General features: G+C 40.8%; 1 protein-coding gene across 1 annotated transcript in view; it reads right to left on the bottom strand.

Moving 5' to 3' along the window:
* ATP13A4 (ATPase 13A4) overlaps nt 1-27,999 on the bottom strand; it is a 178,474-nt gene that overhangs the window by 103,243 nt on the left and 47,232 nt on the right. Inside the window, exons 4-10 of the mRNA XM_088444816.1 lie at nt 25,888-25,958; nt 25,704-25,784; nt 24,489-24,558; nt 23,479-23,613; nt 22,782-22,854; nt 16,106-16,234; nt 12,573-12,737 (exon numbers count right to left, since the gene is read on the bottom strand). Of these exons, the coding sequence (XP_088300942.1) occupies nt 12,573-12,737; nt 16,106-16,234; nt 22,782-22,854; nt 23,479-23,613; nt 24,489-24,558; nt 25,704-25,784; nt 25,888-25,958 (724 nt within the window). The remainder of the gene's footprint in view (nt 1-12,572; nt 12,738-16,105; nt 16,235-22,781; nt 22,855-23,478; nt 23,614-24,488; nt 24,559-25,703; nt 25,785-25,887; nt 25,959-27,999) is intronic.

Genomic DNA, 27,999 nt, shown 5'->3' with positions numbered 1-27,999 from the left:
GCATCCCATCTAGACAATAACTGTTCCAAATGGGAATGCGGATGCAAACGGTGTAGTGCCCACAAGGGAAGTAGCAATGCATTGTCCTTGGACAAAAGCGGAGCTAAATTCCTTAATGAATGATTTCCCCGATCCCAAAAAGGAATTAGCCAAATGTCAAAGATTTTTGAAAAATTTGGGTTGTTCTCACGAGCCAACCAACAAAGATTGGTGAGTGGTGTTAAGGGCTTGTCTTCCACACAATACCGACGTGACAAAATTTATCACGGATTGTGTATTGGATGGAGATGTTCCCTTAACAGATGAAATTAACCAAGGTAACATTTCCCGCATTGTAACTCAATTGGGTGTATATTTTTCAGTGGTAGTTAACTGGAGAAAAATTTTCACCATAAAACAGAAAGAGTGAATCTGCAGTAGATTATTGTAACCGGGCTCTGCAGGCTATCACCCAGTACACTGGGTTAGAAGATATTAAAGATAGCATTCACCACAGGGGAATGATTGTCACTGTACTCATGGATGGTCTTAAAGAGAACCTAAAGACCCGGGTTCAGACCTCACAGTCTGACTGGAGGGGAGTCACTGTAGACACCCTCATAGAATCCACAATTTAACATGACAAGAACATCTCTAAAAAGAGAGAGATCCAGAGCGAGAAACTAATGGCTGTTAGTATTCAAGCTCTAGAAGGAATGACTGTAACATCACAGCCAGCAGACACACCTGCACCTGAACAGCTACACGTCCTCACTAATCCATCACCACCGCAAACACAGCCATACCCCACTCAACACACACAACCACAACTCCCGTAATATCCACAACCCCCATATCTCCCTCAATATCCTTACCCATACCCACCACCACCTGGATATCCAGGAGTACCTGGATATCCCCATAAGGGATATACACAGAGACCAGCAAATGTCCAACAGGCACCAGCTCCAATTGTGGCCGTTAATGCTTTATTGGAGAGTGGGAGTCAACGCTAGGGGCCAGGTCATACCTGTAGTCTACAGATAGTCAGGTTAATGGGAAGTGCTAGGGAAGAACCGGTAATGATGGTTGATGTAGCTGGTACTAAATAACTTTTCTTGTAGACACTGGGGCGACCAGGTCAGTGATAAAATCCCCCGTTAATTTACAGGTAACCAATGAGACAGTACCAGCAATGGGCATAACGGGTAAAGTGCAAATTTATCCTTTAACAAAATCCACAGAGGTCACTATCGGGCCATTGCATACCAGACATTCTTTTCTCCTGGCAGCAGCAGCTCCTACTAACCTACTGGGAAGGGATTTGTTATGTAAGATGGGATGTGTCATATATTGTACCCCTGATGGTGTATTTTTAGATATCCCAGAGAGAGTTGCGCATGAGGTGAGGGATATGCTGAACACTCCGCAAAGGATAATGTATCACTATACCAGTTTAAGTGAAAATCCATCTCAGGTAGATCAAATGTTGTCCCACATTCCAGATTCACTTTGGACCAAGGATGGACAGGACACTGGATTACCCATTAAAACAGGAGGTAGAATTACAGGTTTATCCTATAATTTAGCGATTGTTACAGCAGGGAATTTTAGTTCCTACAGCTAGTGTAGCCAACAGTCCCATCTTTCCTGTAAAGAAGAGTGGTGGGAGGGGTTATAGGCTGGTACAAGACCTTAGAGGGTTAATATGGTGGTAGAGAGCCAATTTCCCGTAGTGCCAAATCCAGCCGTCATTCTCATGCAGATCCCACCAAATGCAACCCATTTCACTGTCATTGACCTCTGTTCTGCTTTCTTCTCTGTGCCTCTTCATCCTGACTGTACCTATTCGCCGTTAAATACAGGGGTGTACAGTACACATGGACATGATTTTCCCAAGGTTTCATAGACAGCCCCAGTATCTTTCCCCAGGCCTTACATGACTGTTTACAATCTTTTCAACCTGCCAATGGATCTGTTCTAATAAAATATGTGGACGATTTATTGTTATGTTCTGATTCATTTATGTCATGTTTAAATGATACTAAACTTTTGCTGCTTCATCTCTCGCAAACAGGACACAAGGTTGGCAAGGACAAACTACAGCAATGCCAGTCCAGGGTTAAATATTTGGGACACTGCCTAACTCAGTGGTTACGACATCTCACAAACAACAGAATCCAGGCCATACAGAACATGACACTGCCGCAGAACCAATAGCAAATTCGTACCTTCTTGAGAATGTGTGGATACTGCAGAATGTGGATCCCAGGTTTTTCCATTTTGGCCTTGCCATTACAGGACTTAGGGCCTGATTCAGAGCTGGACGCTCTGACCAGACCTCCTACCTAATATTGGAGCAGCCTTTTGGACGCTCGCATAGCTGTGGGTTACCACCCACTGCTTATGCGAGCGTCCATGATGATGGTCGCAATGGTCAAGACCATCGCGACCATTGGGCTTGCGATGAGACCCTGCGGTAGGGTCTCGCTACCGCAAGCCCAGGAGTGCTTTTGGCTCTATCAGAGCCAAAAGCACTCCCACTGACATCACTAGTGATTCAGTGGGGCCGGACCTAGATGGTAGGCTTCCCCATGGGAACGCCTCCGTCTGGGCAGCCATGCCCCCGACACGCCCACCAAAGGGGGCGTGCTGTCAATCACCATTGACAGCACGCCCCCTTTGGTGTGAGACCGATAACAACGGCTACCCAGTCGTTATTCGGGTCTCGCGCATGCGCCCGACGGAGGCGCCTCCGTTGTGCGCATGCACACTTGGGCACAATCGACCCACTTGTGAGCGCTTAGCGCTCGTGAGTGGGTCAGAATCAGGCCCTTAGTCTCTTCCTCAAAGCCCGATCATGTCATACACACAGAGGAATCAGAGCAGGCTTTCATTAATCTTAAGGAGAGTCTGACAAAAGCACCTGCATTGGGAATACCTGATTATGAAAAACCTTTTGATTTGTATTGTATGGAAGCTGAAGGGTGTGCAGCAGGCATCCTCACACAAAAACATGGTGATGCCAGTAGGCCCATAGCATACTACAGTGCACAGTTGGACACTGTGGCAAGATCACTCCCAACGTGTTTAAGAAGTGTAGCAGCAACTGCTCTGTTGGTCAGTAAGAGTGAGGATGTAGTACTAGGCCATGATATGATTGTTTATACTCCCCATGCTGTATCTGCTTTGCTAAACTCTGCCCAAACCAGACATGTCTCCTCAGCTAGGTTCACAAAATGGGAACTAGCCTTAATAGCAAGTGCAAACATCACCATCAAAAGGTGCAGTACTTTAAATCCAGCTTCGTATTTACCATATGTGCAACATGATGCACAAAGAGTGGAGAGAGGTGAGCCACTGGCAGCAGGTGAGTTCTGCAGGTATATTGATGCACATGACTGTATGGAATATATGAATCAGACCTTTACTGCAAGACCTGACATACAGGATACACCTTTAGAAAATGTAGATGTGACATTTTACATGGATGGGAGTTGTCATAGACAGACTGACAGAATTATGTACAGGTTATGCTGTTGTAAATGACGAAGACATCATAGAAGCTGAACCTTTACGCCCACCACACTCGGCACAAGTGGCGGAACTGGTGGCACTAAAGAGCGTGTGAATTAGCGAAAGGTAAATCTGCTAATATCTATACCAATTCTAGGTACGCCTTCGGAGTAGTACACGATTTCGGTGCCTTATGGCATCTGAGAAAATTTATGACAGCAGCAGGCACACCAATAGCACATTCCAAACATATAAAAGGACTATTAACAGCGATCCAATTGTTAAAGGCAGTGGCAGTAATTAAGTGTAAAGCCCATACATGTGAAAATGAGCCGGTGTTACTGGGCAACAACAGGGCAGACTAAGCTGCAAAATGGGCAGCAGGGTTAAAAATGAATGTACCAACTGAACAAATCATGACTTTCCAAACAATTGATATGCTGAAATTAATTGAGATGCAAAATTTGTGTTCTACCCAGGAAAAGTCAGTCAGGAGGTCCAAGGGATGTGAGCAAGAGTCCTCTGGGCTCTGGAGGGATGAAAAAGGTAAGCCAGTGGCTCCCAAGGCATACTACCCCAGCCTGGCTGAGGCAGCGCATGGTCTGACTCATCTGGGAAAGCAAGGTATGTGCAAATTGGTGAGAGCATGCTAGTGGACACCGGGTTTCTCTTCTCAAGTGGAAAAGAGAGCAATGTCCTGTCTGACCTGCTTGAGGAAAAACATTGGGAAAACGATCCCTACTAAACCATCTCACATTCCTCCAACTGACAGACCTTTCCAGGTAATACAAATTGATGTCATCCAATTACCACTCTGCAGGAATCTCAAGTATGTATTGGTGTGCACTGACATGTTTTCCAATTGGGTTGAGGCATACCCAGCTGCCACTAACACTGCTGCGTCCACTGCCAAAAGAATTGTTCAGGAGTTTGTGTGTAGATACGGTATCCCTAAAATTATCGAGAGTGACAGGGGTACTCATTTCACAGGTGATGTTTTTCAAAGTATGTGTAAGCTGATGGGTATTAATAGTCGACTTCGAACCCCCTACCGACCACAAGCCAGTGCCAAGGTGGAGAGGATGAACGGAACTATTAAAAACAAACTAAGTAAAATCATGGCAGAGACTGGACTAGGATGGCCAGAAGCATTACCGTTGGTCCTACATAGCATAAGGACCACTCCTAGACCCCCTCTAAATCTGTCCCCCTTTGAAATACTGTTTGGTAGACAACCTCATTTGATTATAAGTCCGCAGGAAGATTTGAAAGGCAACAACGAGGTAACTGTAAAGTATCTTATATCAATGAGTAAACAGTTAAAACAGCAACAGCAGAAACTGAAATTGTTGTCACTTGATACGCCTGAAACAAATGGTCATGATGTTGAACCTGGAGAATATGTTATGATCAGAAATTTCTTGCATTCAGGTTGTTTGACTGATCGTTGGGAGGGTCCGTATCAGGTGTTGCTGATGAGTACCACATCTTTGAAGGTGGCCGAGAGAGATACCTGGGTCCATTCCACTCACTGCAAAAAGGTCAACCAACCGGTGGAGAAACAAGGCGGAGATGAGGCTGATAATGAGGACATGACGATCGCAAGCTTGTTCCGGGAGGATTAAAAAGGTTGTAGTGAGATACCTGAGCTAAATAAATTTGCAGGTCCTTGCTGCAGTGATGGACTGGTCTGCTGTGTTCATTTTTATATTCTCTTCCAAAGTTTCCATCATCCTGGTTTGTTCGGGGATTTCTGGTTTCTGTGACAGCGGACTGATAGAGGAGATGAGAGCTAATGGCAGAATTAATGGAGTAGGGTCGAAAGGAGGAGTGCTATGCCAATCAGGGGAGTGTTTGACCAATCTTAGTACTGTAATTGTTACGAGATCTGCTGATTTTGGATACTTGGAGACAGTGTGAAGGTCTATCGTCTGAGGATTATTTTATGTGTGAGTTCTGTGGGTCCGTAATTGATGAGAGATGCATCCAACAGTGTCAACCCAAGTATAATCAGTATTGGGATTGGTATCCTTTAGAGGATTATCACACCATGGTGGGCAAAATTTTGAACCAAACCGACCGTTGGGTGTGCTCTCACATGCCACAAGGACAGCATAATGTAGGATTAGTGCCCTTTCCTTTAAATATCTCTGAAATCCTAGAATTGCAAAAAGGGAAGACACTGGACGGAAAATTTCTTAATACCAAACCACCCCATTTTAAGCTCCACCAGTATCAAGTAGACAAATCACTTATGTTTAAACATCACCAACTCCAATGCACCAGGAAGTTGGGAGGTGACTGGGAATAATCAGACGATGACCTTCTCACTAAGAGCTGACCATGAGCCTATGAATTATGAACTGTTACGCAAAATTAGGTCAGGTGGAAGATACTTCCGGTATAAATATACACTGAGTAACACCAAAGAAATGGTTGGTAGAATACCAGAAGGGTACTGTGCTAAGATTATACAACCAGAAACATGTATTTGCCAGATGGGAGAACCTTAGATAGGATCATTTGTGAGGAAAATGTGTTTGATGATCATGATGCATACTATTCCCTATGTTCACCCCGATGATGTATATTTTATATGTGGAAGGAAAGCGTATAAGTGTCTCTCTCAGAGTTCCGAAGGTTTGTGTTATCTGGAAAGAGTAGTCCCAGAGGTTATGACCCTCACACATGTTGAAATGCTTGGTATTCATAAAAACATACCAACACCATATCTTCATACACAGTATGAACACAGAGACAAAAGAAATATGATACCTGGTGATGTGCATAAAGCCACTCAGTTAATCAGTGAGACAACTGGCTTTCAAGTTTTAGTAGCATTGGATCCCACCAGGATCGCTCGGGGTACACTAAATTTTAGATATATCCAAGATCTTGATAAATTAATAGATAATATCACCGAGCTGTATGATGACACATACAGGTATACAGGTAGGGAGTTGCAAGCGTACAAGAAAGAACTAGTGCAACACAGACTAGTGTAAAATTATTTAACAGCTGTCACTGGAGAGTATTGCGTAACTTTGGCCACCCAATTTGGAGTAAAGTGTTGCACTTATATTACAAACGATACCAGCGACCCTAAGGAGGTAATAGACCACAAGATGGATGAAATTCTGCAGCTAAAACGGGAGTTTCGAAAAAACCATAATGCTTCAGTGGCTGAAATAGAGGAGAAGGTAGAGGAATGGGTTTCATGGTTGAACCCAGTGAAATGGTTCTCAGGTCTAGGAGAGTGGGTCCAGGAAATGATCGCAAGCATAGGTAAACTTCTGATCCTCATACTGGTTGTCATCATAGTAATTGGCATATGTGTCAGGTGTGTTCCTACTGTGTTGAAGTGTAAAAAATGTAAAGATAAGGTAAACCGGAAGAATGAAATTATGATGGTGGTCAGTAGTGACAATATGAATACTGAGGTAAATGTAGAACTGCATTACAACCCTGAACTAGGAAATACTATCGTATAATGTATTATATTTAGACATGCATAAAATGTATTGTTAAAATGTTATTTTAAAACATTCCAAATAATGTAAGTCCCTATTCCACCTCAAGACTTCCTTTATAGGATTGGTGCATCCCCACATCTTTCCCATGATCTCCCAAGATCCGCAGTGTGCGTATAATGGTAGTTGTATGTCCCCTCCTAGAAACACATTATTGATGGATTAAGAACCACCTTGTGCCATCCCATAATATAACATTAAAATGATATGTCATAATGTAAGCCTAAATTAATTTTAAAATCAGAGTTGATTGGCTATCAAAGGGTGGACTGTTGAAGTCGAATGATTGCATGCGACCGCAATTCAACTGTTATCGGACGATTTGGTAGTCCGCTGCCCGATTTATGTTGGTACAATCCACGATGTAACATTGCGTGCGCGCGCACTCAGTGTGTGCACGTATCCACACATTCGCACAACACTTAATAGTGAATAATATACAACACTCTCACACTGACAAATACAATATTCATGCAGGGTTTAGTTAGTAACAAGAAACAGCTCCTGTATACATGTCTGAGAAAAGTAATTAAAAAAAACCAATACACCAGGATACTGTGAGTGTTTTACATATAAATTGGTAAACGCCCTACAAGTATGGCTGTGGCAATTGAAATATAACCCAGACTTTGATATGCAAAATTGAATTTGTCTGAGCTAACAATGGTCAGAGGTCTTGCTTACCAGATGCAGTGGCAACGACAATCAGCTGGGGGTCCCCACCCTGCTTGAAAGTGAACCTAGCTGTTTGTAACACCTTGCATTATAGATTTAAAAATATATGTTAGTGAGGGATATATATTATTTATTTATTACCAGTTATTTATATAGCGCACACATATTCCACAGCGCTTTACAGAGAATATTTGGCTGTTCACATCAGTCTCTGCTCCAGTGGAGCTTACAATCTATATTCCCTATCACATGCGCACACACATACACACTAGGGTTAATTTGTGTTGGGAGCCAATTAACCTACCAGTATATTTTTTGAGTGTGGGAGGAAACCGGAGTACCCGGAGGAAACCCACGCAAGCACAGGAAGAATATACAAACTCCGCACAGGTAGGGCCGTGGTGGGAATTGAACCCACGACCTCAGTGCTGTGAGGCAGTAACGCTAACCATTACACCGTCTGTGCTGCCATACACACACACACATATTATATATATATATATGTATGTATGTATATATATATATATATATATATATATATATACACATACATACACACACACACACACACACACACACACACACACACATAGTAAATCCATCATAAATAGACTTACATGTATAAAACATACACACACACAGACTCACATGCATAAACACCGCACATTACGCACAGTTGCGCTGTTTCACTCTGCAAATAAACACACCACGAATATTAGCAGCTTAATGCAATATTCTCTTACACTTACACATACATAAATTACATGAAGGGTAGTATTAAAGTGTAATATTCAAGGTTTATTCAACCTTTATTACACAACATTAATAATCACTATTTGCTATCTAAGGTTTAGTACATGATAAGCAGACCGTGTCTGGTGTTGTGCTGATCCACTGTGTCTCCACAGATTTCCGGTACCATCGGTGAGATGATCGGAACCTGCGTCTGCAAACTATGGACTATAGAGAGTTAAAACATTAAAAATGTACTCTGTAATGTTACCAGCTTAGATTTGCATGCAGGGGGAAAAAGGATACAAAGGGCGGTTGGAGGCCTTTATGTCCATTTGAAATTGTCCAATAAATGATCCTGTAACCAAGACACCTTTAAGAAGAACCAATGGAATAATGCCAAACTTATCTATTGTATTTGCAAATCCCTGCAAGGGTATATATGTGCGCTCTCTGACCCCAGTCGGGAGTCTTCTTGCTGATGCTGTTGACGGAGGTTTCTTGCGTATGCCGATATCTGGGCCAGAGCGCGTGCATATATAACAACTGTACATTGGGTCTGTATGATTTATTTGCGCTAATTGTCTTTAGATCACAGCATGTAACCATCTGTTTTTATGTTGAATAATAACTTTTTGTGCTTTGGAAACCCATTCAAAGTCTGAAGAAATTTATTTACTGTGCGACTCATTACGTAAATTGCAACAATTCTAGAAGGTATAGGCAGGATTTAGAAGGTATAGGCAGGATTGTACCAAGGTTTAATCAGGATAAAACAAGCCATCCAACAGGGGGGAGGCAGATCACCTGCTGAGCCTGAAGCCCATAGAGAGATCAGTGCCTCCAGATAGGAGGCATGGCATGGGAGGAGCTGTACTTGTGGCTCCGCCCACACCACACCCCCAGTATAGAGGCACTGATCTCTTTATGTGCTTCAGGCTCAGCAGGTGATCCATCCCCATCAGATAGATGATCTCCTGTGTCCTGCAACCATGTGACTGTGGACATCAGAGTAGACGTGGAGGAGAATTGAGTGAGCGTGGAGGTCTGTGTGTGTTTGAAGGGATGGGAGCTATATAAAAGTAGGGAGCTGAGTGAGGGGGGAGAGCTGTATGTGTATGAGGGGGGTCTATGTGAGGAGCGGTGAGGGGGGTCTGAGTGAGGGGAAAAGCTTTGTGTTTGAGGAAGGGAGTATTGTGTGAAAGAGGTGATATGAGGTGGGAGAGCTGTGTGGGGGGATCTGAGTGAGTGGGGAGTTCTGTGTGTTAGGGGGGTCTGGGTGAGGAGGGGAGGTCTGTGTGAGGGGGGATCCAAGTGAGGGAGAGTGCTGTGTGTGTTTGAGGGGAGGAGAGCAGAGTAAGGAGAAAGCACTCTGTGTGAGGAGGGGAGATCTAAGAGAAATCATATCATATCTATCTCGATATATATCTATATATATCAGAAGCTACGCTTGAAATAAACCATGCACTGTAGCACAAACATTAAGTCTCACTTGAGTCCAGCAAGAAAACACTGGAATGATTCCTAGTGTAACAAATCTTATATAATAACACCAGGTCCTTAATCTGTTTGTCCAGGGACCGCAGCTCTCCTTTAAATGACCAGAGTCTAGGTCCAATAGATCTGTTACTATATAATAAAAGAAGAGCGCTCCATAGTGCAAAGTAAACATTGGTTTAATAAAGCATCTGCTGCTAATATAACAGACATCACATGGTACCGCTCGTACCTCATTAAAAACAGTGTGGGCTGGTTACCACGTGATTTGATATAAGAATACTCCACCAGATATCTGCTATGGACACTGTCTTGGAAGTCCGCCGGGCTCACACACCCTGACGCTGGACACTGCTGCTAGGCCGCTGCAGGTCGGACCTTGTGCGTTCCCGATCAAGTGCACAGAGCGCCGAGGGTCTGTGTAGTTGACGTCACAGAAGCCCCACCCTAACGCGTTTCGTCAGAGACTTCGTCAGAGGGCGGTGCTTCACGACGTTCTATACAAAGGCTGACCTAGCCAATCATTGCGGGGGGGTGTACACCACTATGCTTACACCCTCCTAGTTCAACTTCATTCATTATCATTTGTATGTGCTAGGCGGACACAGTTTCTACTCGTCCAATTCCAGTTATTCGCAATGTGCGCATGCTCAGAACTAAAAAAACATATAAATCTATACATTATACAATTATACATATATAAAAAAGGAAGTTTTACAAATCAATATATTAAAAAAATTATTATAATATAGCTGTAATAAACACTTACAATTATTATTTTTCCATCCTCTACGCCATACATATCCTAATACATATACAGCTTTTCATAGGTTATGCAGAGGAAGTTATTCTAAAATGTTGCATATGCTATTTAATAAACTTCATTATTTAAAAAAGGGGGTAATTTCTATCCCTTCATTCAGAACATTCGGTATTAAAGTATCCAGTGCCAGAATCCAATAGGTTTCCCTCTTCATTAAATCTTCATCAGAGGATGATAATAAAGAGGGAGGAGGTGGTTCCCTCCCATCATCAGCCCCAGCTCCTGCTCTTTGTCTCCATTTAACTGGGTCCCACCTCCCACCCTGGCATGGATAGCAGCTGGCCTGGGTCGCATGAATTGAGCATCAGTCACACAGAAGGAGAGGACTGTGTCCCTGCTGCTTAGTGGAGGCCTGAGCAGAGTGCTGTGAATAAGAGCCCAGGTCATGGCGCCTGTGACTGGGAAGAGCCTGAGCAGTGAGTCTGGTGAGGCCTGTCTGCACTGATGCCCACAAGGGGCACTACTGTGGCATAAAATGTATAAGGGGCACTACTGTAGCATAAGGTGTATAAGGGGCACTACTGTGTGGCATAATATGAATAAGGGGCACTACTGTGTGGCATAATGCAATTAAGGGGCACTACTGTGGCTGAACGTGAAAAAGGGGCATTACTGTGTGGCACAACTTGCATTGTGAGCATTACTGTCTAATATAATGTGAATAAGGGGCAAAACTGTGTGCAGTAATGTGAATCGGGGTACTATTGTGTGGCATGTGAGTTTTGGGCACTATATGTGTCTTAATGTGAATTGGTGGCATTATATTACAGTGCATATAATGTAACATTGCTTATATTAAGGTTATTTTACTGATGTATATATTTTCTTAGTAAAATTGCTTTAGTGGGTTGAAATATATATGCCCACCATGCCAGAGTTTGATACCGCCTCTAATGTTTATTTTTATTTTCCTTTAATTTGACCTTACATGCTGGACATGCCCCCTACCTGGCATACTTGGGAGGAGGAGGGGGGCTAGTACACGTATGCTCCAGGTGACTGGGCGGAATCGGTTCGATTCCAGTCTGCGCCTGGCCGACAACAACAGAGTTCCCGGCAGCAGAAGCCCGACAGCGCTGGAAATCCCGATCGTGGATAGGTAAGTATTCTCTAACCTAACCTAACCCTCCTTAGGGGTGCCTAACCCTAACCTCCCCCCCAAGTGCCTAACCCTCACACCCCCTTCCCCGCTACCTAAACCTAAGTCCCCCGGGGGGGTGCCTAACCCTCCCTCCCCCTAGCCTGACCCTCCCGGGGGGGGTGCCTAACCCTAAGTCCTCCCCGGGTGCCCTAAACCTAACCCTCCCCCCTGCGGCTGTCCGCTCGCGGCGCCCGGCATCCCTTCGATCGGTATGCCGGGCGCCGGTCTCCCGGCGTCGGGGAAATGTCAGGCGTCTACATCTAGATGCCCGGCATTTCATCCCTCGCCGGGATATGACAGTCGGGAAGCAGTCTGCTGGTATTAAGGCAGCCGGCTTCCCGATTGTATACTGCCTGGGCTACAGGCTCCACCTCTGACCTTAAGTATAAGCAGTGTCTATTTATCACAGGCAGTTCATTTAACCCATTGCTTTCAGATCAACAGTGATTCTATTTTAAATATTTTTAGAATACAATAAGAACATATGTCTCTATTATACAAATTTAATTTTCCAGAACTTTATTTATTTTGGTGGTTAATTTGTATTTTCTCTGGGTACACTGTTAGTAAAAAGCATTTCATTAAATTTATACCAATAATTTGAGGATTTTATTCATTTCATTTTGCCTGAGCATAAGATATACATTTGTCTTTGTCTGAGGGATTATTACAACAGTACCTGTCCTCATTACGACAGCTTTCACAAGGTCCACAGACTTTGTCTGGATAACTTCAGTGCCACAGAAAAGGACATGTCTTTTGTAATCATGCACACTATGAACCTTCCACGGCTCTGTGTTGTCTGTATTTGGCAGTGGTGTCTTGGTAACTGGGATACTTTCACCTTATAATTAAAGACAGGTATACAGTAAATCTCATTTAAATTAGAAATTTAATAACATTTAAAGGCTCGAGTCAAGTGCCTTGTTACAAGGAATTAGCCACTAATACAGGTGGAACCCACAACATTTGACTCAGACAATCCAGGCAAATGCAACTAATAATCTCAATATTTTATAACTCAGTACAACTAAGATGTTTTACACCAGGCATGTTATGCAAATTTCACATGAAATGACAAATTAGGTATAGACAGAGAAAAATGCATTTCTTACAAATATAATGCAATATCCATCACCATATATGCACAATTAATGAAAACAAAGATATTAATAATATCACACAGATGTGCACTACAGGCATGCTAGCACAAAGAAAATTAAAACAAACACCAAACACAATAGTACCCATGTTTATTTCTAATAAATAACTATCTGAAAATAGTATATAAATATAAACGCATAAGTAGTACATAAAGTATTAATACCATAAATGTCTAATGCCGCACATCAAGTAGGCGACGGCGGCACGACAGTACGATTATTATTATTATTGTTTATTTATATGGTGCCACAAGTGTTCCGAAGCACCTTACAAAGTACATAAAAAAACAGATTGATTTACAGTGACTTACAGTACAGTACAGTACATTACAGGACATGGGATAATATAGATTGCTACATTCGCGACCATAGCACCCAGATAAGCAACAATGCAAAGCAATCAAGTGTTAGGTGCCCTGTTAGAGAGTAAGAAGTAGATGAAGGTAGAGTAAGGAGAAGCACAAGAGGGTAGAGGGACCTGCTCATAGGAGTTTACATTCAACATTGTACATTCAATATTGTAATCGTACCATCATTGCTGTTACCCTGCAGTGCCTACACTGAACGATTGATCGTTCAGTGTAGGCACATCAATCATCTCTGAACATGGGCAATCTGTCATTATCAGCAGATTGACCAGCATGTTCAGTAGATAATTGATGTTGGAAACGGCCAGCAGGAGCGCGCATCGCTGGTCGTTTCCGACATGATAGTGCCTGATTACTATGTCAAAATTGTGCAATCGCTCAGTAACATCGCGTAGTGGATACGCGACTTAAAGCTCTAGTAGAAACTTAAATGACATATGCGCTCAGCTCCCTTTCCTGTTCGAATCTGGCGACCATAACATGAAATGATGCCAGACATTTATTAGTCAAATCTTTGTAGAAGCATGGTACAGACATAAAACACATGCAAGGGTACACATGGGCAGAGATTTGGTGGTGGGGCAGTTACAAAATATATTATGTAAGCTTTTATTGTGCTTTATATCCCCACTAAGATTCATATCAGTGGAGAGCAATTCCCTGTTTTTTTATTTCTGTCTTTACTCATATAAAACTACAGAAGTTGTACATGCATTTCTGCTGAACCGAATAGAGGGCCTGATTCAGAGCCGGACGCTATTTGCGCTCGCTCGTCCAGAAAAGGGGGCTGGCTATTTAAATTAACCGTTCGCTCTTTGCAGTCTGTTCACGCCTCTATGTCTGAACGAGCGAACAAAACATGCGAACGTAATTTTGGAAAAAACGCCCCCTGGCCGCTCGCATCATACGTCATGTCCGCTATTTATTAGATTAATCGAGTACATCGGACGGCGTATGAACTGCTCGCTATTCTTGTGGTTGGTTTTTCCTACCACAATCATGCGAGCAGTTCTAACTATAAAACAACCAAGTGACGTGGTCGATGACGCTGCTTTGTTAATTATGCACTCCCATTAAACGCCCGTTTCGACTGTTTGGCACGCCTGCGTTCGGATCTCCACTCCCCGTTTTCAAGCACCTTCCCCTGTTACCACCCACAAACGCCTCATTCTGTCACTCAAAGTAGCAGGCATTCGCTATTTAGCGAGCACACGATTTTCGGCCGCACTGACTGGTTCACGCATACGTATTAAAATCCGTACGCATGCGCAGTTGTGCAAACATCGCTCGGAACGAACGAGCGGCCGCTTACGAGCGGCTCTGAATCAGGCCCAGAATCTTTTTGGTATTTTATAGGTTTATAGTCTTTAAATATTTAACATATCAGCTCCATTTTAGTCAGTGTTTGTTGGCAGTTACAAAATACTCTGCTTTTTCAGGGTCTCAGGACTCAGGAAAGTAAGGGAGGCATAATCATGCACCAATTATTGAGCAACGTCACGCACACTGCTAACAGAGGGCCTGATTCAGAGGCGACCTGAATCAAGGCAGGGTTTGTTTTTTTTTGGCCTCCAGGCCGCTTGCTAAGCTGTGGGTGACCACCCACAGTTTTTGCGGGCGGCCTGGCGATGGTCGCAATTATCGCGACCATCTTGCTTGCGAGGAGACCCTGTGGTAGGGTCTCTGCTCTCGCAAGCCCGAGTGAACTTCCTGCTCTAATAGAGCTGTGCGCTCGCGAGCGGGTCTGAATCAGGCCCAGAGTCAATTACAGGGTGATCCATGCCCCCCAACTGTGCCGCATGTCATCTCAGCAGCCCTGTATGTGTATTTATGTGATCCTGCAAAAGTTTAGATTTGTCAGTTGTTCATATTTCATATATTGGGTATTTCTGTTTTATTAAATAAACTGTGTGACAAGACATGACCAAAACTGAGCTAACCGGATTACAACTGCTATAAGTGTCAAGGACCTACATGTAATGAGAACCTCACTGCAGAATGAGAATGCATCATGTGACAGGATTAAAGTGGCGAATAAAAATGTGCTTTGTTTATGTTACTTTATGATGTAGTTTTATTATACTGTTGGAGTTCACCAGTCCAATTACCTTAAATTCAGACATAATGGGGTGAAAAAATTTTTTTCATAAGGACATGGAAATATGTGGAAATCCTCTTGCATAGGGATGTATGCGTTGTGTATACTATATGATAGTTACAGATTAATTGGTGCTAGTTTACAACCTGTTCATGCCCTGGAGTCCTCCCCAAGGTAGGGATGGCCATCGACCATTGATAGTTAATAATCGATCGTTAACCACCGATGGGCAATTGTTTTGCCTTCGATGGCAGAGATCCAATGATTCTCTGCCATCTACCCCATTCTAATTGACCCGCAGGCCACCATTCCCTACGGCAGCAGTGGCCATAGAGGGGTGCAAACCATCAATGATTCATCATAGGGGGTTTTGTGTCATCAATAGTAATCACTGAACCATCTATGGTGACATCAATGGACTGTCCACAGATGGCCATCCCTTTCCCAAGGATAGGAAAAAGGTGACCACACCCATCTGCAGCACAGTAGAAAGCTCAGTACAGAGCCAAGTGTGATGTTGCTTGAGAATATGGCGGAGGACCAAAATATGAAAAGTTGAATTACAATTGAGTGAAAACTGTACCTGTAAGCATACTTTCATTTACTATGCAGCCTCCGCTAATGAGAAGTACATCACAGGGCAGGATTGTGTTTCTTTTAATCACTAAGATATCACCTGGAGCCAAGTGACGAGATTCTTCCTCATAAACACCTGCAGTAAGTAGAGACATGCAAATTGAATAAGTTAAACTGTTTGGGTTGGAGAAAAGAAAAGATCAGTTCATCAAGGTTATCCTTTTAGAAAATTAGAATTGTGTTGATCTAGAGGAAGACAAAGTTTCACCTCTAATGCTTTAAATGCCAAATTTAGCTAACCGGTTGCTTACCGACTTCTTTTTATGTGATATATTTAGAAAGATGGCACAGGAGATCAAAGTCTAGCACAGTGCCAGAGCCTTTGCAAACCTCTGCACTTAAAAATCTTTCTGAATCTGATAATACATCCTGCAATAAGGCAGACAGCAGAATGTATAGCAGGTGCAATGCGCAAAGGAGGGGCCCTCTGCTCCCTGGTCCCTTCAGGTGTTATTACACCTCTGGGTGGAGGAGAGGGATCTTGGCTGGTAGAAAGACAATGAATTCGGTCTTAGAGATATTGGCCAAAATGTACGGTTCTAAACCCGGCAGTTTGGTGGCGGTTTCTAAATGACAGCCCTGTGCTATTCTAAAAATTTGTTTTGGTGACGGTTTTGCAGTGATTTTGGCCTTAGTAAATCTGCAGATAACAAAGCCACCGCCAAATCACCACCAAACCACCGGGGTTTAGGACGCACCATTTAGTAAATTTGCCCATTAAGTTTAAGGATAATCTGGGCACCCAAGAGGAAATAGCCAATAAACAGCTGGTGATGGGGAGGATGGAAGGGGAGATATCAGGTGAAGAGAAGTAGATTTGGGTGTCTTCGGCAGATACTGTAGGTGGTTTTGAAGGCTGAAGGAGCGGATTAGTCTGCCGACTGAAGAGTTAATTAGTGGAGAAGAGGAGGAGACCATGGACAGAAGCTTTGGGGACACCAAAGGGAAGGGGTAGAGAGGAGATTGTGACATGTGTAGAGAAAGAGAAGGAGTGAGAGGTGAACCACAAGAGTGCTGTCTCATGGCAGCTAATCAAGTTGAGAATTTGTAGAAGGATCCTCACTAGAGGTAGTACTACATATAACATTCCGGTATAACATAAGTTTTAAAAAAATTTCACCTGATTATTTACAGCCCTACAGAGAGAAATTAGAGCATTTTAACACAATTTTACATAATTAGGCTCTTTAGATTCCAAAACTACATAACTTTGATACCCTTTATAGTGATCTGGTGAAAACATAATTTAACATTTTAAACTTTTAAATCTTTACATATATTGGTGATTTATACATTTTACAGTCATTAATCAAAAATTATAGTTTCAAAAGTTTTATAATACAATTAAATTAATGTATAAAATAATACAGGGTTTTAAAATGACTACCTTTTTTGTAACAAATGTATTAAAATAGAGAGGGGGCTGGGCGACTGTGGTCAGGGGGCTGGGGTGGCAGCAGGGAGGGGCAGGAAAACAGCGGGAGTGACTGGGACGGGAGCTGAAGGGACAAACTGAAGTAACCCAGGTCCAAATACTACTTTAATACTAGTAAATACTAGTTCATGAATAATAACACCACTAGGTAGTTAATGCTTAGATTACTGGTAGAAAGACAAAAGGGGTAAATTTACTAAAGTGAGAGTTTTTAGAAGTGGAGATGTTGCCCATAGCAACCAAATCATAAAACAGATTTTTTTAAAGTGCATAAGGAGTATAAAAATAAAGTTGAAAATAAAATAATGAAACAATTATAAACTGTGTCAGTACAGTATATAACATTGTGCTTTAATTAGGTATCAGGATTAATCTATTGGTTTGTAATTGCAATTTTTTTTTTTTACCATTTTTAATTTAACCCCTTTGCTGCTGAGGGTTTTCTCAACCCTGTGCTGAGGTCACTTTATGTTTTTGCTCATCACATTCCATTATCAATATCACTGATTTTTTTTCTTTTATACAATACTCACACAACTCATACCTTTTTTTTTTTTTTTTTTCAGTGGACTTTTCACTTTAATGCTTGCCATGTTTATTATTATTATTTAACATTTACTCATATAGCACCAGTAAACTCTGTTTCTCCTTTCAAATTGGAAGAAAACCGTAATCGAACAGTAATAAAACAAGACTAGGTAATAACAGAGACACGGAGGTTAGATGGCCCTACTCGCAAGCTTACAATCTATAGGGAAATAGGCATTGATATACAGGGATAAGTACTATATACTGTATTGTATATTGGTCTAGCCAGATTGCAGATTCTCATGGTGGGCTTTATGATCCTGTTACTCAGGAATGTTGGCCTGGGGTACACTCATGTGTGAGTGTAGAAAGAGAAATCTGTAAAGTTATGTCTAGACTGTGTAGAGGGCAGGTATTTAGTAGAATAGCTTATGGAGGTTACATTAGTGGTTCTGGAATTAGACAACCTGAAGAGATGGATTTTCAAAAGGACTCTTGAAGGTTTGGAGGTAGAAGAAAGTCTTGTTTTGTGTAGAAGGCTATTGCATGGAGAGGGTGTAGCCTGAAAAAGTCCTGTAACTGTAAATGGGAACAGGTAATGATTGTGGATGAGAGATTATAATATGGTAGGATTTTTTTGGGCTACCTTATTAAACTAGAAAAACTACCGCATTGACAGAGAGAGGTGCCAGAGTGAGGGAGATATAGGGACCTAAAGTCCCTCCCTCCACCTTTTTAGTTTCTTTATTTTTTTTTCCTTCACAAAAGTGATGGCATTGCTGTTGCAGGTAACTTTGGCACTTCCCAATGCCTGGCCACAGCTACACAAGTACCCACTAGTCATCTGGATTTAGTTTTTTTCCTTTCAGGTACCCATCACTGTGGAGGATGAGCCCCACTCGTCCTCTGCAGCAAATGGATTAATCTAAATGCTCTTATGTATTTCATCACACATCTTACGGATCATTACTGAAATGGGTGACTTTAAAAAAGGGACTATAAAAATATTAGAATACTAATCAGAAAGTTCAAATACTATGTAATTGAGGACAAAAGGATACACTTCATGAACAAGAACTCAGATGTATTCCGGGTACACAGTGTAAACTGTAATACAATGACTTGTCTGTAACACGACATTGAAACAGAGAAGCAAGGAACACAGCACAAAATCACACTGCCTAGAAAGTTACTGTAGGTGCCTTCCTGCAGTAATCACTTACATCTGTTTATTAAACTGTAGGTGCTGATGAATAATCTAATAAAGCATCTTGTAGCTCTAACAAAAATTTAGGCTACCTCACCAATAATGGAAACCTATATACAAAGTATAGCAAATAAAATATGTATTTATAACCATTTAGGTCTATAGCGCACACATATTCCACAGCGCTTTACAGAGAATATGTAATCATTCACATCAGTCCCTGCCCCAGTAGAGTTTAAAATGTATATTCCCTACCACCAGGAAAAGACTGGGGCTAACATTCATCCAGGGCACGAGCATGGAAAAAGGAGTGTGGCCATGTGACAAATGCATGGCCACACATCATGGGGACGTGGCATCTCCACACACCTTATCTAAGCATCCTGACCGTGCAGAGTGCTGGGAGACCAAGCTGCCCAGGGCTTCAGATGGACAGAACAGCCTATTGGCCCTTCTGATATTAACCAGAATTGCCAGCTGGCCAGTCCGGCCGTGCCTATCACATGATGTACACACACATATACACTAAGGTTAATTTTCAGCAGAAACAGTTTGTGTGTGGGAGGGCATTGTACACACGAAATTAGTCAGTGCGATACCATTATGTTTTGTGGAGGTTGGGAAGTAACTGGAGGAAACCCAAACTAGAATGGAGAGAATTTACCAACTCCATGTAGAAAGGACCCTGGTTGAAATCTTACCCATGGTGCTAGTGCTAAGAGGCAGCAGAGCCAACCATTACACCACTGTTCTGTCCTGTTACAGTTACTTCTACTTAGACTGTGAATTCCTATATTTCCCCTCCCTGTGCTTGCAAACGGTTTATAACATACTATTATAGCAAGTGTTCTGAATGTGAACCTAGCTTTATATATTGTAATTATACAGGGCCAGATTAAAGCTTGCGGGAGCCCCTTCAAGCCACATGGAGCCCACAAACACCCCCCCCCACACACACACACACACACACACACACACCACACCCCAAAGCCACACGGAGCCCTACTACCTCCATCCCCTCCCCTGATTATTTTTCGGTCATCCTTCCAATTCTGGCAGAGCTGCTCCCTACCCCCCTCCTCAGTGTCACTGACGTGACGTGCCACGTGACTCAGATGAGGGGACTCAGTCAATCGGGAGCTGCTCTGTGCTGCTGCATGCACTGAAGAACAGTCACGGCAGCTGACCTCCCATCCGGAAATAGGTGCCACTGGACACTTGTTCTTGGCAGGGTCACACAGACTCTCTTTGGGGGCTACTGTGTGTGGGGGCTTCGGGGCTGCTTCCCCTGTTGCACCCCCCCCTTTAATCTGGCCCTGTAATTATAAATGTAGTAAACATAATGTGATTTATTTCAACTTTAGTAGTGTAGTCATACAGAGGGTATACCTATGTACTGTATGATTGCTTCGGATCCTGCTATAGACATTTCCCACTCAGCAATATATCTACTCTACTGGCAATGAGACACTGTAAATTGTTTGACATTCCTTAATTGTTTTGTCATTATAGAAACAAATGCTGGTTTGCCCACAAGTTCAGCATAGGGAAGATACATATAGTTATTTTTGCTTACTATAGCATTGTTGTCATATGTATTTACCAAGCTTACTTCCTACATTCATGTGGTTATTTAAATTATTATCTAAAGTAATCCTGCAGAGATTGTGTTGCCCTGTGCATCTATCCCACAATATTTTTATATTTTTCCATTGACACAGAATACCTCCAGAGAAAAGAAAAAAAAACTAAGTTCCTCTTCCTGTCTATTTATTAATTAGTCTGTGACAATAAGGTTGAGTATCTAAAACTCAGCCTGATCACTGCAGTTTAAAAAGAAAATGTTACCTGAATGATCCGCAGCTCCCAGGAGATACTGGCTGGCTGCAATAAGCCTTAACTTATGCTGGGTACACACTGGAGCGTTGTCGGCATGTTATGTTGCTTCAGGGCGATTCGGAATGACATATCGTCCGCATCGCTCAGTGTGTATGGCCAATATGTGTGATCCCGCGGACACTTGTGACATTGTTAAGTTGGTCGTGCTGCACATCCAACCGGATGATATTGCAAGCTGCCCTGTTGCAGGTAATGGAAGGATGGAACAATACCTTGTTTCGTCTGTGTTACCTCATTATGATGTGTACCCATGATCCGATATGTCAGCTCGACATATCTGCAGGGTACACATCGCTCAGTGTGTACCCAGCTTAACAGATTCCTCGGCCGTGCATATGGATGCATATGAGAATGCAGAAATAAGCTTTGCCAAGTCACACATTTGCCCTGGTCTGGAAGCCTGGATTTGTGGTACAAAAAAAATAAATATGCTTAAAAAGTAGTAAAATAAAATATAAAAAAGAAAAAAACTATGTGTATTTTAAAAAAAATTATTTGTTTGAATAAAGCATTTTTTCCTCCATACTCGACATGCTATCGCAATAAGAGAATCGCAGCAGTACATTTTCTCTAGCATCAGTGTACACATCTGTATCTCTGCTCATAATGTTAGTATTCGATTCAGTTTTCCTGAAATACAAACATACCAGAACTTAGGGGTTCAGAGTCTAATAGAGTCCTGGTTGGGAATCACTTGGAGTTCCAAGTCGAAGAGTCCCCCGGTTCGGTTCTGCAGTCAGTTCAGAAAACTGAACTCTGGTTTTGGATTGCATGTACACAGGTCCAAAATAGCGGTTCATCAATTTTTCATCTATTTTTAAAGGAATCCAAAACCAAATCTGAACAAAAACACTTGAAAGTGGTTTTTCCAAAACCAAAAACACATTGATGAATTAGAACCAACACAAAAACACGAGGAGTCTGCTCACATGTCTAGTTAGTATATAAACCCAGCTGTCTAGTAATTTTAGGGTCTTGGTCTGTAACCCTACACTGTTGCGTTGGCATTTGGCACTACTCTTGGGTTGACAGCTGCAGCGCTACGCTTACTCCATTCGCCTAACTTCTGCCCCTGAGCAGCTCATCATTGCTCCTCCAGCTTCTTATGCCATCTCCAGAGATATTAATAAATACATTTATTTTAGGTTTAATGTTCATTTAAAAAAATAAATTCTATATTTTATAGAATGGTTTAACCAGTGTTAATTGGATGTAAAATTATTCTTCTACTTTTACATTTAATTTCAAAATGTTATGCTAGCTGATATAGGAGCAGCTTCAGATGCCGGGCTCTACAGCCCAACTACTGTACACTCTAGTTCCAGATCTGGAGTGCATTATATAGAAAGTAAAAGCTGAATCATTTTGAATATACTACACTACTTCATTTGTTACTGTAAAGTATATATAATTAGAAATTCTTAAAGCTTTGAATAAGCCAAGGCATTTTCTGTTAACATTAACAGCATTTTAAAATATAATTAAATAAATGTATAAAAAAATAAAAACAACATCTGAGGTAAAAGTGTTTTTCTCCTCCTGCACATAACTCACCTTTCTGTTTTCCATATACAGAAACCTTGATGTTATTATGAGATTCAACTAGTTTGTGCAGTTTAAAAGATTGCTGTAAATAGGGGGAAGCAGACGTGCGAGACGTTAGATGAGTAAAAGCAAGGTATATACTGTAATACAATTACTGTCTGGAAGATCTTTGTCAGGTAATAGGAAAACAGTTTAAAAAAGTCTTATTGACCAAGACTAATAATTATATATATCTCCGTAGCAAAGATTAGAAAGGCACTCTCAGACGTATATGTAAATAAACCATCAACACCGCATGTGTATGCGGTGTTGATGGTTTATTTACATATACGTCTGAGAGTGCCTTTCTAATCTTTGCTGCGGATATTGTTACAGTCTCAGGACTGTTGGAAGGAGCACCCAGCATCTATACATTTAATAGGAGTGCCGGGCAAAGGACTGCATATAATATATACACACACACACACACTTTTTAATATACAGTATTATGGTTAAAATAAATATTTCACATGCATAGATTCTAGATCATAAAGACACTATTACTTAATAATAATAGTCACTATTCAGTTTACATAAATAAAACAAAGATCTAGTATATAGTATATCAGCACAATTCCTAAGAACGGTCTAAAAAAAAAAAAAAAAACAACTAGCCTCCCTACAGAACAACACAGCAAAATCATGAAAAACAAATAAAAATACTTACCTGTCTCAGGGTGTACACAGACAGACAGATACAAATTAGCGACATGATTATAATGGCCACGGAATATTCAATGTACGCCTCAGCAAACCAAAGGCATACACTGAAGAGCTGGAACACGTAGAAAGGATTTAGCACCTAAGAAAAAGGAAATTAAATTGTAATATGAAGATATTATATTTATACTATTGAAAAATCTAAACAGTTCATTAAATTTCAAACAGTATAACTGTAATGACTGTGACTTGGAGATACATAAATAAAATGGGATTCTAATGCTGATTCAATACTGTTTGTACGGTAACTTAGCAAATTTATGTTTTCTTGGCTTCAGTAGATATGACAAATGTTGTGTCAGTTTGTCATTCTTTCTTTGTGCTATTATTTCCCAATTGTAATCTTGAAAACCTAATATGGTGTGTCACGCCTTGCTGATATAATGTCAGACTAGTATTTCCCCAGCGGTCATACATGCTGTATGACCTGTACCTGCAATATCTTTTCTGGGTGCCACCTATGTCCTGGGGGCTGCATAGTATGTACAATTACACCACATCCTCAATTCTCAGTTCTACTCCAAAATAGCTCAATTGTTTCTCTACTGGAGGCGCTCTCTGGAAAGACCACATGAGAAAACCTTGCAAGTCATAGATGTCAGTGTGTCCCTGGTGCTTTTCCTTGTTGTCAGGCCTTATTATTTGTAATATTAAATCTAATACTAGGACCCCCAACTCGCCAATAACCATATTCCTCTTTGGTATGTGGTAATCTCTGCAGTAATTTACTCTGTGTGAACAGGACCAAGAATTTATGTGACGTCCTATAGGAAGATTTGTCATTACATAAGTATGTGGAAACTGTGCAGTAGAGAGGGATGGGCACAGTTCTTTTAAATGATAAGCACCTAGGAATATGAAGATATAATTACAGGTTTTAGTGTGTATATTTGTTTAATTAATTATTAATGAACAAGATCAAACAAGTTTTAAAGAGAGGTATAAAGATAATATCACCTCTTTAAAAAGTAGTTTCCATATTGGAACAACTCCCACATCGATGATATTGAGTCCACAGATAAATCTCCTGTAAGGAATCACATTGAAAATAAAAATGTGAACTGAAAATGTATCAATCATTAAACTTACAGTACAATTTATAGTTGTGCTGTATATTGAATGACACACTCAGTACTCACATATGAAATATAACAGCAACAGAAGCTTGCATGGATAAACACATTACCATAATACTGACTATAGCCTAGCCGTGCAATGTTGATAAAATGAGCTGGGTGGATGGGTGTATTCCTTGCTGTATATGGGCAAGGTACAAAAAATGATTCTACTTTGCACCCATGCTATAGGACAAGATACTTAAATGAGCTCTAACTAGTGCAAATTGCACATGTTGGTTAGTAGAAGTCTTTTTAACTCTGCAAATATGATCGTATGTCTTCAGAGATTATGCTGATTGGTTACCAACCAATTCTCTCCATAAACAGTTTTGGCTCCATTGATGGGTACTATATATAATAAAGAATATTTATGTACGCAAAAAGCCCAATGAAATAATAAAATGTACTGTAGAAATATGAAGCATGACAACAACACAACGCCAATGTCACCTTAGTTTCAGGACATACTAAATGAAGCTGAAAAAACTAGCACCATGGGAGAGAACCTAAGAACGTATTATGATTAAAGGATGGTCCCAGACATTCAGTAGTAACCTAACGTAGAATTGACAGTTTTACTTTTCCCAGCATGTAAAGACCATGACATAATGCAATGCTACAAATGTTCCTGCAATTCCTCTGTACTGGATTGTAGCGGAATGTAGGAGATTTCAGTCTAACCATAAATATGACAATGGTGCAGCATATCCATCTGGTCACTACAGTATTTAAGCATAATTGCGAATGGTCCATAATGCTAGGAGCAGTTATGTTTTTTTGAACGTTTAAGGCAATATAGAGCGTTTGTTTTGAAGGCACAAATAACTCTAATGTATTTGATATCTAAGCTTCAGAAAACTACTAGATGCTCTGTGTATGATGCCTATTGATTTAACAGAAGTCTTCTGCAACATTTGTATTTCTAGAATATTTACAAGATTCTAGCTCTTAAAATGAAATATAAGATTGTTATTACCTTTAAATCACTCTTTATTCTCATGCTCCAGAAATGGCAGGCTAATGGCCATACTGCAAATTAACTAAATATATTCACCTGACATCCTGCTCTTCTTTTGTAAACCCATGGCCAAAATGTTCATGTATAGATGCACAAGTATAATGATCTTCCAGGACACTGAAATAATAATAATAATAATAATAATAATAATAATAATAAATGGATAATGCAGGCAAAGTGTGATAATTTCTTGCAAAGTATAAATTTTGCACAAACATACCCAGATTTAGTAAACTGCTTCTCATAGTCATCCCATATGTAGCGGATTTTCTGCACCTGTATATATCTAACCTATATAAAGCAAAAATATTTTATCAGATTAATATAGAATGATAAAAACTTTTTTCAAGTAAATTAAACAGAAGTACAATGCACAGACATATTATACATATGAAAAAATACAGCAACAAGCAGCTAAGTCACAACCAACCACTAAGGCTAAATGAAACCCTGGCCTCTGTTTCAGGCCCTGCTATAGTCTTCCTATAGCCATTCCCCAAATAAATCAAATGGAAAGGAGTTTTAAAGAGTCAAATATTTTAGTAACTGTGTGGTTCAGGGATTTTATCATACAATTTAGTGCTTCATTACCTCAGGTTATTTAGGAATCCCATATGGGCAGAAGCAACTGCAATCAAATAGAAACTTTTTTTATTAATTAATAATTACCTTTATATACAAACTTGCAATACTGTATATTATGTTTGTTTTAGAAGTGCCTCCTTATTGTATGTTAAAGGCAGTTTAAAGAGGGTCACTTTAAATACAAATATAGCTTACAAGTTTACATTATGTACAAAACCTCATCAGAGCTTCTATATTTAAGCAAAACTGTAATATATACTGACGATCATTTGTATGCTAGTTAAGTTTTAGGTTTACAATTTAAAATATATTTTAGAATAAATTATGTTGGGTTGAACTTTGCTTTATGCTCTGCCAAGAAGACCATATGTAGACAAAAAGTTAAAATGAAATAAAATAATATTATTATTATTCTTTGTTTATATGGCACCACAAGGGTTTAGCAGCACCTTACAATGTAAATGAGCAAACAAGAAAACAGTGACTTGCAGTACAAAACAATGCAAGACAAGAACATGGTTTATAAACATTGCTGCATTAGCGATCATAACACTCAATAATTAGCAGGGAATAAGCAAACAAGTGTAAGGTGCCCTTGTGGGGATGATCGTGTGAGTGAGGGAAGGAGAAGCAAATGAGGGAAAAGGGCCCTGCTTGTGAGAGCTTACATTCTAAAGGGAAAGGGTAAACAGACAGGGGTGACACAGATGGGGTAGACAGTGAGGAAGGAGCGTGAAGCAGTGGATTAGGATGAGAGCTGGATGGCTTTGATGATGTAGTGGGTTCGTTTGATTTGTAGAGAGGTGAGGAGTCCGATAGGGAGAGAGTTCCAAAAGGTAGGGAGCCGCACAGGTAATACTTATCCTAGCGGATCCTCAATGCACATGCATAACCTAAGTTCACACATGTGCACGGCTGCAGGACACTCAATGTAGAGGGATCTGACCAGAGAGGGATCTGACCAAGCTCTGTGGCCCTGGGAACTAATGCTATCTGAAGATGGCATTGGTTCTTGCAGGCAAATTCCAAGAACTTTCAGTTTCTTCAGTTTGCTGAATAATAGGAAGCTCTATCGGGCTCCTAATAATAATAATGAACAGACCTGTTACTAAAAACACGAACAGTGATTATAAATAGGCCCCTAAAGTTCTAATGATGTAGGGACACTTTCCGTTTGGACATGCAGTTTTGTCTACCTTCCCTAAATTAGACTGCAGGTTTTGCTGGTAGCATTGTTCTTTATAAATGTGGACACAATATATAACATATAGGATACATAAATTATGTGTAATCTATGTACTACAAGGTGAATTTGTACTTCTCTTGATTTAGGGAAATCAGAGAAGTATAATGTTAGCAAAGTATTAAGAAGGAATAAAGCTGCCACACATGAAATTTCAATGAACCAATCTGGGTTTATTCAGAGTTTCAAGTTAACAATGTATTTTTCTTTTTATTTCAAGGTACACAAGGAATGTTATTGTATAAAACACATTAATGTTACATACAGTAAACACAGCAATTGTGGCCTGCGGCACTTAATATATATTCCTGATGGAGTAAACTTTTTATTGTACATTTCAGTGTCCAATATTTTGCCTTTTCAATGTGTACAATTATTTATGTGATTACCTGCACATCAAAATTTTAACAAAAGCAAGAAAAAAACATATCAATGCACAATTATCCACACTCTTGGAACATCTACTCAGTCATAATTATTTCTATTATTCACGTGTATTCTAGT

This window comes from Taudactylus pleione, unplaced genomic scaffold, assembly GCF_031769625.1.
Source record: "Taudactylus pleione unplaced genomic scaffold, aTauple2 ptg000372l, whole genome shotgun sequence".
Classification (NCBI taxonomy): Eukaryota; Metazoa; Chordata; class Amphibia; order Anura; family Myobatrachidae; genus Taudactylus; species Taudactylus pleione.
This window is presented reverse-complemented; position numbering and strand designations above follow the sequence as displayed.